The following is a 13,364-nucleotide window of genomic DNA, read 5'->3' on the forward strand; positions in this document are numbered from 1 at the left end:
TTTTATTTGAGTCGGCCATCATTTTGACTGCGAGTCCAAGGCGCCGACGCAGTGTGTCGGCCGCGTGCTGTGTTCCTGCCTGCGGGGAAGCGTCTGCGGAGTTTCTCGGGGGGTACATTTTCTGGAGGGGGTACCCCCCCCCCCTGCCGTGTGTGTGAGAATGCTGTTATAGGTCGTGTCATTCCAGAAAGGGGAGCAGCATCGCGTCGAAAGTTATTTTTTAAACAGAACGTGGCGGGCAGGATAGCGGCGGTTTTACAATCGACGAGGAGAGGCCTTGGCACCGAGGGACGCGCGCAGGAGGGGCAGCCGGGCGACAAGAGGCCCGCTAAGAGGCGTTCACTTGAACCCAAGTGAACTGCACACCGATAGAAAGATCCGAGTCAGATGGTGAGGTTGTAATTAGACCCTTGAGAGCAAATCGAAGGAGATCGGGGTCCTGACCGCGCAATGACCGTGGGGGTTGGCAGGAGGAAGGAGGCGATGTGAGAGGGGGGGAGGGTGTGCCGTCGGCCGAGAGGTTTCGCGGCGTGGATTTTCAGCCGCGCAGTGACCCTCTCGCTCTTGGAGGATGCGCGTTGCAACCGGAGAAACCCCGGGGGATGGCGCTCGGAACGGCGCACGCGGCGTCGGCACTGGGATGGCGCGCGTCCTGCCAACGTCCACAGTCCCCCCCCCCCCCACCCGGGGTAGGAGAGTGGAACGCTCCGTGGCGCGTGAACATCTCTGGCGTGTTTATCGCGCCACTCTGACCGTATTGAATGTCGACGCAAATGTCTCGGAAAATTGAATTAATGAGATTTTGATGCTCACCATGTGGTCAGTCGCGAGGCGTTTTATATATTTTTTCCGCGGCGGGTCACTGCTCACGACGGCCCTTATCGTGGCGTGAAACATTTCTCAAGGGTGGAAAAAAATGTGAGAGGGAACACCTTGTCGGCTCCGGGAGGCTTCATCGACGGCCGTGTCAAGAGAACTACAATCGCGTTCGGGCGCCGCGGTGGCAAGATGTTGACTACCTCGCCTGGTATGCAGGAGGTCGTGGGTTCGATCCCGACCCTGATGCCTGCTGTATATTTGGGAGTTGCGGTGTCTCTCTTTCTCTCTCCCCGTAGTCGCGTGGGTTTTTCTCCGGGTCCTCAGGTATTTCCCTCCACATTTTATGGCTGCTGTTAACTTCCACATGACGATGATAATCCATCTTGTTGTTTCTTTCGGTAAAGTCACGTAGAAGGGAAATAATAAAATAATAAAAAGACGCTGTCTTTCCGACAGACCTGTTCTTCACCTGAGGACGGCTGTTTGCGTTGTGGCTGAAACGTCGTGAGAATTATTTAATTATGTTTTATTTTTATTATTTTATTATTTACCTTCTACGTGACTTTACCGAAAGAACCAAGAAGATGAATCCCTGCAGTCACGAAAGCATTAAATCGATGATAATCCACTTTGTTGAGCAATCATTTGTGATTGCCAGGTCGCTTCTGAAAATTGGCTATGGAAAGCTCAGTTGCCCTTGGTTAAACCGAGTAGTTCTCGAGCGTAGTGCGTTGATGCTCTTCATACAACTTTCATGACACACACATACATTCATATAAATCAGTTTTTCGCCAAATGAGGCAAGATTTATCCCCGAGAAGTAAACATTATAAATGTGTTGGATGACTGTGACATGGCAGAACCACTGCGCAGTATCCACGCAAGGTCGAACAGCGTCTTCTGGCGTTGGGCGAGAGAGGCCCATCGAGAGAGGCCCATCGAGGCCACTCGAGAATAGTTCCGTGGTGGCGTCATCTTCTGAGACGGTTCCCTTGAATGCGCCGCGAGGATTTCGCGACTTGGGGCGGTTCCACAAGGGTGACGGCGACTCCGATAGCGGCACGATATCGGACACGATTATTCTTCAAAAGCAAATTATCTCTGACTAAAAGAGCCCAGTTTCCCCGAATCCACCTTCCCCACGTGAATTCCTCCTCTGCTGCTGCTCTGATGAGAAACACTGCCAGTTCCGATCTCCCGTCCCATCGGCTCGTGGGCTTAGCGTGGCCATTTCTCTCTTCAAAGTCCCCTGGGCGGCTCAGCGATGCCAACTCTGACCTCTTGGAATGCGAGCTTCGAATCCAGGTTTCAGATGCTGGGTTCCGGTCACCAAAAATGGCACGCAAAAAAAAACTCCACCACAATGAATTTGCTTTCGCACTAAATTTAGCCGGAGCCTATACCCGAGAATGAAATACAGTAACACCCCGATTCACACCCTCCCATTGTACGCGCTTTCGCAACAATGGCACTCAGCTTATTAATACCCAATCCTGTGTCCTCGAGATTTATAAACTGAACCATTAAGACCCAAATCGTTTACGTTGAGATGTAGAGCTTCCAGCTTGTAGACGTGTGGAGCTTCAGCTTGTAGAATGCAGCGACCCTGGTCCCTCTCAGGGACCCTCCTTATATCCCCCCCAGGTCGGGGCCGCTCCGCCCTTGGCCCCGTCCATCTTCTGGAGCCTTCCAGCTCCCTCCCGATCCCCCTCGAGAGCTCTCCCCGGACACGTGATCACCCCCTAGCCCCCCCACCTGGGGGCCTCTCTGTGGACACTCCGGATCACGTTTCTACGGGGTCAACCAGAGTGACATGGCCTGGAGCAACCCTGTCCCTGGGCTGACACTCTCCCGCTCCCCCTGGTGGGAGCCCGCACAACACGTTATGTGTGGTGCTCGCGCTATCCCAGCGCTCGCCAAGCCCCGCTAGGACTGGGGTTTACGCGATGACGGTGCATCGCACGCCACGGCCCTTCTGGGTCGGCACCATACAGTGACATCCCCGATGTCACTACATATGTGTATGTGTAGTGACATAGAATTGGTCACTAAGTAGCATAGCGCTGGCTGCTGGCAGGGAAGGGGATCTGCAGCTTGTAGCAGCCCGGACTGACAGCAGGCCACGTGATAGACCCCAAAGGGATCTAGGGTAAAAGTTACGGAAGGGACACGTCCAGAGCCCGCTAGTAGCTTCCAGAAGGGGGGCGTGACCGGGACGGAGCAAGGCCACGCTAACAGAATAAAAGGGGACCCCGAGCGGGAGCTCGGGGCTGTCGTTTGGATTGGGATCCGCGTCGTCGTCGTTGCTGCTGAAGATAGTCGCCATCGCCGCTCTCGTCTCGTGCCTTCATCGCTGTCGTCTCCACTTGACATTGCGCTGCTAGACGTAGTTGGCTGTCTTAGTTCATCGCCGTCAGTGTCAGATGGCTAGCACTGTGTTTAGGCTAGCAACCAGTGTAGAGTTGCGTATAAGCGAGAGACAGAGAGTGTGTAACAGTGTAGGGTGTGTATAAAGTGTACAAAGTGTGCTTAGTGTTTAATTAAAGAATTGCCTCCCAGAAGTTACGTCTTCAAGTCAGTCACTACATATGTACCAGATACAAGACATTTGATTTTGGATTGTTCCTTTGGCGCGATGGAGTCGTTGTCTGAGCATTTGACTCACAATCAGAACGCCGTGAGTTCAAACTCAGTTGTGGGGGTCCACTGAGGCTAACACCATCACGCCAAGGAGGGATAAAACAACAAGCTTTTTCCAGGAAGTCGACCAAAACAATTGCCTTGGTAAAGCCGAGTACTCGGACATGCGAATGTGGAATTTACGCCACCAGCACAGTTCTGCCAAGGGGCATATTCGTTGGCCCCACGAAAATGGAAACATTTTGACTCTGGGTCTTGACGCTGATGAAACGATGGCCGTCGGGCGAGAACAGCAACAACAAAAAAACCCACCGCCCATTTATAAAAAAAATCCAAACTCTATCTCACGACCTCTGCAGTCCAGCTCCACGCTCGCACACAAACCCGGCTATTGTGAGCCCCCACCCTCCCAGCACGAGAAGCGGGGGGGGGGGGTGCGCGCGCGCGCTGCAGACAACAAGACACGGGGTTTTGTGCTGCCGCGCCGGTGCATTCCGGTGCCACCCACGCGCGTGCTCGCTAATTCGCTCGCTCAGACAAGCGCGGCCCCTTGTGGGGGGCCCTGCGCCTCAACCGCCTTGTGGCCCGGTCTGGGCAGTTCCTGCCAGGGGAGCGGTCCACGTCTCGGCCGTCCCCCCCTTTTTTTACGGAATTCTTTCGACGCAACCGGCACGCCGCTCGCAGGCTCGTGCCAAAAATCTCGGTCTCTTCCCCCGGCGGGCTACTCCCGGCCTCCCGTTCGTTTCCGACGAAGTGTAAACACCGATACTCGAGTACAACAACGTCTCCTTATCTTGTAGATACCGTGTGTGCTGGCGACGTCTGGCGCGCGTGGCCGTGTGTGTGTCCGCAGCTGTTCCTGCATCAGTTTTTTTGAAGGCTTGGTGAAGATTGTGAGAAGCTCCTCTTCCCTTGACTCTGGTCACGGTTCAGTCACTGCGCTGTGACTGCCATGGCACCTTTGGTGCAATGGTGCAGTGATTGTTATTTAATATTATTATCATCGTCACTACAATTGTTCACCCAGGAGGAGTCTCAAGATTCATTTTCAAGAGGGTCCTGCCAGGTTTTCACAGGAGGGCTAGCGTTGCTACTATTCAATCCCAATTGAGTCATTCGCGGGTAACTTTTCAGCAATCAGATGTTCGGTCAATACCACTTACAATGTATGTTTTTTTTAATCTATCGGAGGAAACTGTAGAACCCAGAGGAAACCCACGCAAAACAAGAGGGGAGAACATACAAACTCCACACAGGTGCCCGAGTCTGGAATCGAACCCAGGCCATTCTTGCTGTGAGACACCGCATGTTAGCAAATCGCCACGCTGATGTCCCTACAGTGATGCGCTCTCCTGAAAGTAACTCTTCAAAGTGTTTTTTTCTCATAACGAGCGAAGGTTTGAAACAGGATTGCCTCTGTGATGCTCGGCCGTGATCGGTGGCCTTCATCTACCTGAGGAAGCCTCTGCTGAGTCTCGAGGCTCTCTTTCGGGAGTGTCCGGCCGTTGCGACGCTTGGCCAGAACTGTTTAAGAATGTTTGGCTGCTAGTGGGAGGAAGCGGGAGTGCCCAGAACAAACCCCACACACTCTCAAAGCTCCCCCGCACAGACAGATTCAAATCACAGACAGACTCAGTCCAGTGAGTGGACCAAATCCGTTGGTGGTGGGCCAGTCCCAAGGCAGCGCTTCAAATCTATTGACACCTCACGCAAATAAGCCGGAAGCCGGTATGCACCGGTGGCTATCTATTGAAACATTAACCAGGCTCCTTGGGACCCTGCTTAGCTTTCGAGATCCGATGAGATTGGGTGCACTCCAGGCGCTCTGGCCGTCCATACGTGGCAAGATATATTTGCCGTTGGGGTTGCGAGTTTAAAATAACAGCGATCGCTAATGGACCTGTCCACCCAGAAAAGCTAACACCTTATTTCAGACGATGGCTTTCTTGCTGCAGCAGCAGCAGAAGGAGGCGAGTATTGTTCTGTGTTTCCCAATTAAGTAATTTGCGAGTAATTGTTTTACAATTTGACTTATTTCAAACAATTGAGCAGTAAGCGCTTTCGAATTGGCACGAGTGACAAGGCCACTCGTGCCAATGCTGATTTCCGCTGCCAACTTTCCTCAAATCTGTAGTAGTTTTTTACAAGCCTCGGTTCCATGCTGGTGATGATGATTATTTTGGGCTGGGTAATGCCCGAAACTGTACTTAAACTCTTCCCAACTGTGAGCCACGGTGAACGTTCTCATCTAAAACACTTTTTTCTAGAAACTTAAAAATATTTATATAAAAAAAACGCACGTACGTTTGTTTGAACGTCTTTCGCACCACCGTAAGTAGCCAACCCCCCCCCCCCCCCGTGCTAACCCGAGGTGCGGGGGAAGGACAAGAAACGATGTCAAAGGAAAGAACACGGAGTCTTTCCATTAATTAGCCTCGGTTATTGCTCGCAGATACCCCTGCAGAGAACTTTGAATCTGGGGAGATGAGGGGGAAGAAAGTGGGGGGGGCTGTGGGAGTGGAGGGGGGCCTGTGGGGGGCTGGTTGAGCTGTCTGACAGCGGCTGCTGGTGTTGCTGTGTGCCGTGTGGTGCTCGTGTCTCAGTAAAAAAAATGGAGCTTGCCTTAAATGACTTGAGGTAATCGAAGAAGAAAAATCCACCACCTTGAAAGAACAAAAGAAAATCTATTAATCGGTGACTTTTTGGGCACGTGATATGAAAGACGATTCCGCAAAAAAACGTCGCCTATCACGTAACTTTTTTCCTTTAAGGCCGCAGTGTTTGTTACTGACGAATGCGTTGAGTGTTTTTGTTGTTCGATTCATTGTGCTTGCGCACCACCGCCGCACACCTCCGACTTGCGCGGTCGGCTACGTACGGCGCGAACGAAGCTCAACATACGTACTGTCCGTACTGTCCATAGAACGCAGGGGCAGCGTGGTCGGCAGGTGATGTGACCGCGACCCAGGTCGCACAAGAGGCAGCGGTGTTTCACGCCTCTCCGTGGGTTCGCTCGCTCTCCTGGTCTACGCCAAGCGGTATTCGCCACGGAATCACGCATCCGATTAGCGCGGTCGGCTACGTACCGTGCACTGCACGTTCCCACGCTCCGTCCCTCACGGTCGGGGTGAGAATTGCCTCCACACGATGATGACGATGATGTTGATTGTGTCGTTGGGCAGTCATTCGTGGTTAGGCCGAACTCCATGGCCTCGCTGCCGTAGAGGACCGGGCTCCATCGCGAGAGATGAATTACCGTGCCGAATCCAGGAATCCCACCGAGTGATTCTGACGAGGCCATTACGAACCCCCTGAACCCAGGGGTCGGCAATCAAAATTACAAGAAGAGAGGTTTTTTTGTCGAATTTTTTTTGTCGAGCCGCAACGCACGTGAACACGAGAGGGTGGTCTCTTAATGAGTAACGCCACGAAGCAGTTCCTGAAAGAGCTGCAGGCTGCCGGCCCGCTGCCCTCAGCACCTCGAAGTGGACTACGGAGGAGGAGACGACCCAAGGGTGGATGGGGACGCTGAGGTTGTGTGGGCGCTGCTTGAGGGACGTGTCGAATGTGAGGCGGATGAGAAGACATCGCTGCACGTGGTGGTGACGGTGGTGGTCAGACTAAGGCCCGCGTATTCTGGGTCACGGCTCAGCTCGCGCTCAGCTCTGGCTCTAAGCGAGCCGTGGCTCAGGGCCACGCTTAGCTTGAGCCAGGGTCGCAGCCAAGCTCAGGGTGTGTCCCCGTGAGCTGAGCCCGAGCCGAGCCACGTGTCGGCCGCTCGCTCGCTCGCTCATTCGCGCCACTGAACGCAGCGGAGCGGCTCGAGAGCCCAGCCAAGCAGCGTGAGCAGCCGAGCTGGGGCCGGGACGCGGCCCCGCCGGGGTGCGACCGTCTGGACGCCGGGCGTCGGCCAGCTTCGCCGGCGGCTTCGGGAGTCTTGTCCGCACGGTCTCATATCCGCAGGAGCGACAGTTGTGGACTTCTCGCCAATTTGTTCCCTCGTTTACTCACTCCGAACTTGACGGTGAGGACGGGGCTCGAGTCGAGGATTTCAACTCTCGAGCCTCCCCTGTGGGTGCGCATGAGCCGCGTGCCCTGGGCACGGCGTCCGTCTTGGATGTTTGCTTCGACCCGTCCCGGGGAATATAAACAACGCCGACGCTCACTCCACTGGCTTCGCGTTTGTTATCGCTCACTCGGGTCTGTTTCTTGTTACCGGTGGCCGTGCCCCTCGGCGACGGAGCGCTCGTTCCGTTTTAGATGTCGTCGCGTTACCCGCGTGGGACCGCGCTTGCGCAAGGGAAGTCGACACCGCGGAGAGAAAGGCAAAGGACGACGATGATGATGATGATGATTCCCTGCGGCTTCTGATGATAATGATGTTTATTGTTGTGATACTACTGTTGCTGCTGCCGCTGCCGCTGGTCTTGGTGCCGGCAACATTTTTCCGACCGCCGTGTTCGCGTTTTGCAACGTAAGAGCCGTCGAGCACGGAGAGGGCCGTGTAGAGAGGGGAGCGTTGGCACAGACGGCCGTCGCGAGGCACACAGAGGGAGAGATTGAGTGACCGTCACTGTGGACCCCCCCCCCCCTCGCAGATCCCTCAGCGCAGATGAACGGCCCCCCGGTCTTGTCGCACCACCACATGATGGGCGCTGGCCCGCAGCACCACGGCCTGCACCATGAGCTCCCCCACCACGGCATCTCCTCCTCCTCGTCGCCCATGGGCGGCGGAGGCCTCTCCCCGCCCGCGCTCAACGGCATGTGCTCGCCGTACCCGGTCATCTCCTCCTCCACCGTGGGCCCCAACCTGCACACGCCGCCGTCCTCCCAGCACGGCGTGTCCTACATGGGCGGCCCGCAGGTACGCACGCACGCACGAGCAGGCACTCGCACGCACGCACAAAACAAAGATCCCCCGTATAGCCTGAGCAGACTGTTGGGGCAAGTGCTGTTAGCGAGCACCTTTGAAGGCCGGCACGGAACACGAGGGGGTGGGTGGCCAGCAACACGTCCGGCCACCTTTGTCTCCCCGGTGGCGATGTTTACTCACCGCACCAGGTACTCATTTGAGGCTGAGTCGACCTAGGGAAGGCCCAGGACCGGGAATCGAACTCGGGTCGCCAGGGTTCAAAGCGCATCGCGCTAACCGCTACACCACCGCGCTCCACACGCACGCCACACGCACGCCACGCTGGTCACACTCTGCCACCCGTCACGGCGGTCGCCGCCTACAGAGCTCGTCACCAGAGATCGGTCCACATCGGCCACCTGGAGACCCCCGCCATCGGAGATCTTTGTTTCACTTTGTTGTCTCATGGCATAATCAGAGGACCGACCTGTTGTCTGGAGGTCCTATCGGAGAGGCCAGTCTGTGAGTCTGCCGTCAAGCCAGCTCATCGGAGACCCGTCTCCTCGTCTCTTGGCGTAGCGTGCAAAAATAGACAGTTAAAAATAACACCGCCAAAAACAAAAACAAAATAATGCAAGTGAAAGTTACGATGGAGACATTTTTTTTTCGCTTTGACTTTCAATCTATTCCAAGGTCCCGTGCTTTAGTGAGATGCTGCGGTGTGGTGTGTCACATCGCGGGGCTGATGTCACATCCACTTACTCTCACGTCGCCGCACGTGCTCCCACAGTCTCTCCTCTCACGCTCCGCAAAACCCCTGCGCCTCTTGCTTGCACGGGGCTGCCTGCAGATGTTTTTCTTTTCCCAATAAAAACTGCATTATCATTGCGATAACAGAGAATAAATTACCTGCCTAATCAATATCGTAAAAAAAGAAAATATCAAGTCGTGCTGCTCACGGAAGCATCAATGATTCGTAACAAAGTACAGCCGCTTTGTTGATCCACTGCTGGATGAAGGCCTTTCTAGTGCTGTGTCAGTCTTGGGCAGTTGTTTGGCCATACTACACCCATATTGGTCAGTATATTTTGGCGACGAAGGAAGCCCAAGGACGGTTCAGGATACCGTCCGCCACTTATGTTAGCCACGGTCGGGAATCGATCTCGGGCCGCCGCAGCGGCGCCTTCACGACTGCACCACTGCTGGCGCATCATGGGGCGAAAGTGGCAGCATCCCGGGGCCACTGGTGGAATTTCCACATTCCCGTGGCCGATTGCAGTCTCAACCCTTTTTCGATTTCCCAGAAAGTGGTTCTCATTTTATCATTCCAGAGTTACAATGACGACGACGACGACGATGGACCGAGTTGATCCCAAGTAGCGGTTTGACTTAACGGCCTCCCAGCTGCGTCATCAGCGCTCTGAGCACCGAGCTGCGGTCAGACCCTCTCTGTTGTAGCCGCCGTATCAGGGTCACGTACATGAGGGGGGGGGGGGTGTCGGGGGGGACCATCGTCCCCTGTGGAACTCATCGGGGCGGCGGGCGGCCGCACCCCGTGCCAGACAACGGCTCCGGAAGGTCGACGCCGACGAAACTCCCCCTCGAGTCACTCCAATAGGGCTCCATCACCCAGCGCTAGGGGGCTCTCCTTCGCCGTACGTGGCCACTGCAGAGAGAGAGGGAGACAGGGAGCGGCGCCACCACCGCGCTCCCAGCCGTCGACTTGGCTGAGACCGCCAACCCCACCGGACACGACAACCTTGCGGCGTTGTCACAGGCAGCAAAGACGGCAATCACATTCATTGTATCATTTGTGTCTTATTATTTTTATTCTGCTTGTTTACCCAGGAGAGGAGTGTGACTTTTTCTGGAGGGCAATATCAAAACATTTTTAAATTATTATTTGCCAAATTTGGACCGTGATGCCGACAGGCATCAGACCTCTCTCACGAACGACACGTCACGGGATCCCATTCTTTTGTATCGTCCGCTGCAAAGCGAACGGTGCGTGGCGTCGCTACTGCTGCGACTGCTGTGGCAACCGCGGGATTTACCGGTTGCGGTCTCTGGGATTCTCACCGCGAACCTCTGCGACAAGCGCCGTGCCAACGATTTGCCATGGAAATCCTCGCCGAGTCTCAGGACTCCGTTTCAGGGTGGGGTGTGCTGCACCGGGATGCTGTTGGCCAATGCCTTGAGTGAGAGTTTGGCTCCGTGCAGGAGGTAACCGTAGAGATCGCACGTGATGGTGTGACTGACGCTCACAAAGTGGTTGGTACGGTACTGTACTTTAGTGGTGGCCGTGGTGGTGGTGGTGATGGTAGAATCGCTGTGATTGTAGTGATGGTGGTAGTGTGGACAGCGTTGTTGGTGGTGATGGTGGCAGAGGTGGTGGTAGAGAAGGTGATACAACAGTGGCGGTTGTGATGATATTTGTGGGAACGGTGGTCATGTTAACAGTGGTATTGGTTGTGGTGGTGGTATTGTTGGGGAGCGGTGGCGCAGCGTTATTTTGATTCCCACTCGCAGCCAACATCAGTGACGAATATCTGAACCGGTCATGGGCTTTCCCTAGGTCGACTCAGTCTAAATTGAGTTTCTGGTGCGGTGTAAACATCAGATTAGGCCTCCGTGTTAAATTGTAAACATCAGCACTGGGGGGTGATAAAGGCACCCCGTGCGTGGTGCTGTGCCGGCCGTAATGCGTACTCCCGAACAACACTTGCTCCAACAGTCTGTTGAGGCTATATTGGGCATCTGTTGTCTTTGTTGGCAGCGATCTTGATTGTCGTGGTAGTGGTGGTTGTGGTGTGTGAGTAGCAGTGGTGATGGCGAGCGGTAGCGTAGTGGTTAGCGCGCTGCGCTACGAGCCTGGCGACCAGAGTTCGATTCCCGCTCACGGCCAACACCACGGACGATTATCTGAACCGGTCATGGGCCTCCCCTAGGTCGACTCAGCCTCAAATTAGTACCTGGTGTGGTGTCTAAACATCGCCACTAAGGATACAAAGGCGGCGGGGGTTGGTGCTGGCCACCCACCCCCTCGTGAGCCGTGCCGACCTTCATAGGTGCTCGTTAACAGCACTTGGCTCACCAGTCTGTTAAAGGCTATATGGGGGAGCTTTGTCTTTGCTGGGCTGGCGGCACTAGTGGTGTATGGTGGTGCTGGTGGTGGTTGCTATATTGGTCGTCGTGTTGCTGATGTTATTGTTTGTGACGCCCAGAATAATCCAGCGCCTCGTGCAGGCTGCTGCTGCTGCTTTAACCAGCAGCTGAATATGAAACGAGTCGGATCATTTTTGGCTGCAGGCGACGAGTGAAGCGCATTTCCCTTAATAACTTGAGACTGGAAATGCTAATTAAACCTTTCATAAAGTTTACGGGAACTGCATGGTGCACACATCAGAGCGCACACACGCGCGTACACACACACACACACATGTACAAAGACAGAGATCCCCCACAAAGGCTTTACAGACTATTGGGGCAAGTGCTGTTAGCAAGCACCTTTGAAGGCCGGCACGGCACACAATGGGGTGAATGGCCAGCACCATGCCTGGCCGCCTTTGTCTTCCTAGTTTAAATTTTTACACACCAGGTACACTTTTGAGGCTAAGTCGACCTAGGGGAGGCCCATGGTGTTGGCCATCAATGGAAATCGAACTCAAAAGTGTACTTGTACACACACACTACACAAATACACACACACGCGCACAAACACACGCGCACAAACACACACATGCGCACACACGCGTTCAAACACATACACACGGGCACAAACACACACGTGCACAAACATACACACGCGCACAAACACACACACACGCACACACGCGTGCACACACAAACACACACACGGGCGCACACACAAAAACACACACAAACACACGCACACATACACAAACACACACACGGGCACACACACAAAAACACACACGTGCGCACACACAAAAACACACACACACACGCACACACACACGCACACACACACACATGCTCGCTCGTTGGTTTTCAATGGCTTCTCCAATTTACAAGGAGAACAGCGCTCATCCGTTAAAAAATTTAATCGGCCAAACGTCTAATTCCAGGACCCTCCTGAACAGAGCCTTGAGACTCGGTGAGACTTATCCTGGGTAAGTAATTTACTTTGTGATCATCGCCATCTCTTTACTCGTCTCTACAACGAGTGCAGCTTTGTTGGTCATCAACCAGCGGTTGCCCTTAATAGAGGTTTCTGGTGTTAGATTGCTTTTTTATAAATGTGTCGTTAAGCTCGCCACCACCTGACACATCCACCTTGAAAGGTCTCTTAAACAGAGGGATAAATACCCCGCTGTTAAAGACCCAAACAGCACGAGGATTTGAAATTACTGGCGAAACGTCGTACTTGAATTGTAAATGTTGTGGGTTTACTCTCCAACGTACCGGTGTGCTGAACTAGTAACGAATTGGCGCGTTAAAATCAAGACTCTGGCATGTTTTGTTTACATGACAATGCTTACTAATTGGCTGTGTCAGGTGGTGGCGGATTTAATGACGCATTTATATTTTTGCGATATAACCCAAAAGCCTGCCACCGTGAGCACCGTGCCGTCCTGCCGGAACGTCACTTTTTTTTGCTGGAGTTGTCCCTCGCTCGCCGCTTGACGGGGCGCTGTCGTGATTTCCAGCGACTTCCACGACGGTCGCTATGCCAGGCGAGCGAGCGGACAAAGGTCAATACATTTTGAGGCCTCCGGGGTGGGGGGAGGAGGGGGGATGTGGCATTTTTCCCGCAGAACAGAAACATGCAGCTGGTCGATAATAACTCTGCTGGTAGAGAAAAAAAAGTAGCCACCCGCAAAAGTAGGGGGGGGGGGGGCAATCGTTTCCCCGCCGTTGAAAGGGCTGCCCACCGGGAGAAGGTCACGGAAATTACGTCCGGAGCGCTGCGTTTTAGCCGAGCGGCGGGCGAAATAACGGGAATGATCGAGAGGTCGTAGCGATCACCACGCACGCGCACCTCGCCATCGCTACCTTCCTTCTGCCAGATTTGCCGGAGCTGTCGCGCAGT

At 54.3% G+C, this 13,364-nt stretch overlaps 1 protein-coding gene across 3 annotated transcripts in view; it reads left to right on the forward strand.

The window, feature by feature from the left end:
- The window catches only part of LOC144733948 (retinoic acid receptor RXR-alpha-B-like), a 137,118-nt gene that overhangs the window by 99,253 nt on the left and 24,501 nt on the right, over window positions 1-13,364 (forward strand). For all 3 annotated transcript variants that reach the window (XM_078615979.1, XM_078615980.1, XM_078615978.1), the window contains one exon: window positions 8,058-8,323. In XM_078615979.1, coding sequence (XP_078472105.1) covers window positions 8,058-8,323 — 266 coding nt within the window. The remainder of the gene's footprint in view (window positions 1-8,057; window positions 8,324-13,364) is intronic.

Source organism: Lampetra planeri, chromosome 49 (assembly GCF_965212315.1).
Source record: "Lampetra planeri chromosome 49, kcLamPlan1.2.h2, whole genome shotgun sequence".
Classification (NCBI taxonomy): domain Eukaryota; kingdom Metazoa; phylum Chordata; class Hyperoartia; order Petromyzontiformes; family Petromyzontidae; genus Lampetra; species Lampetra planeri.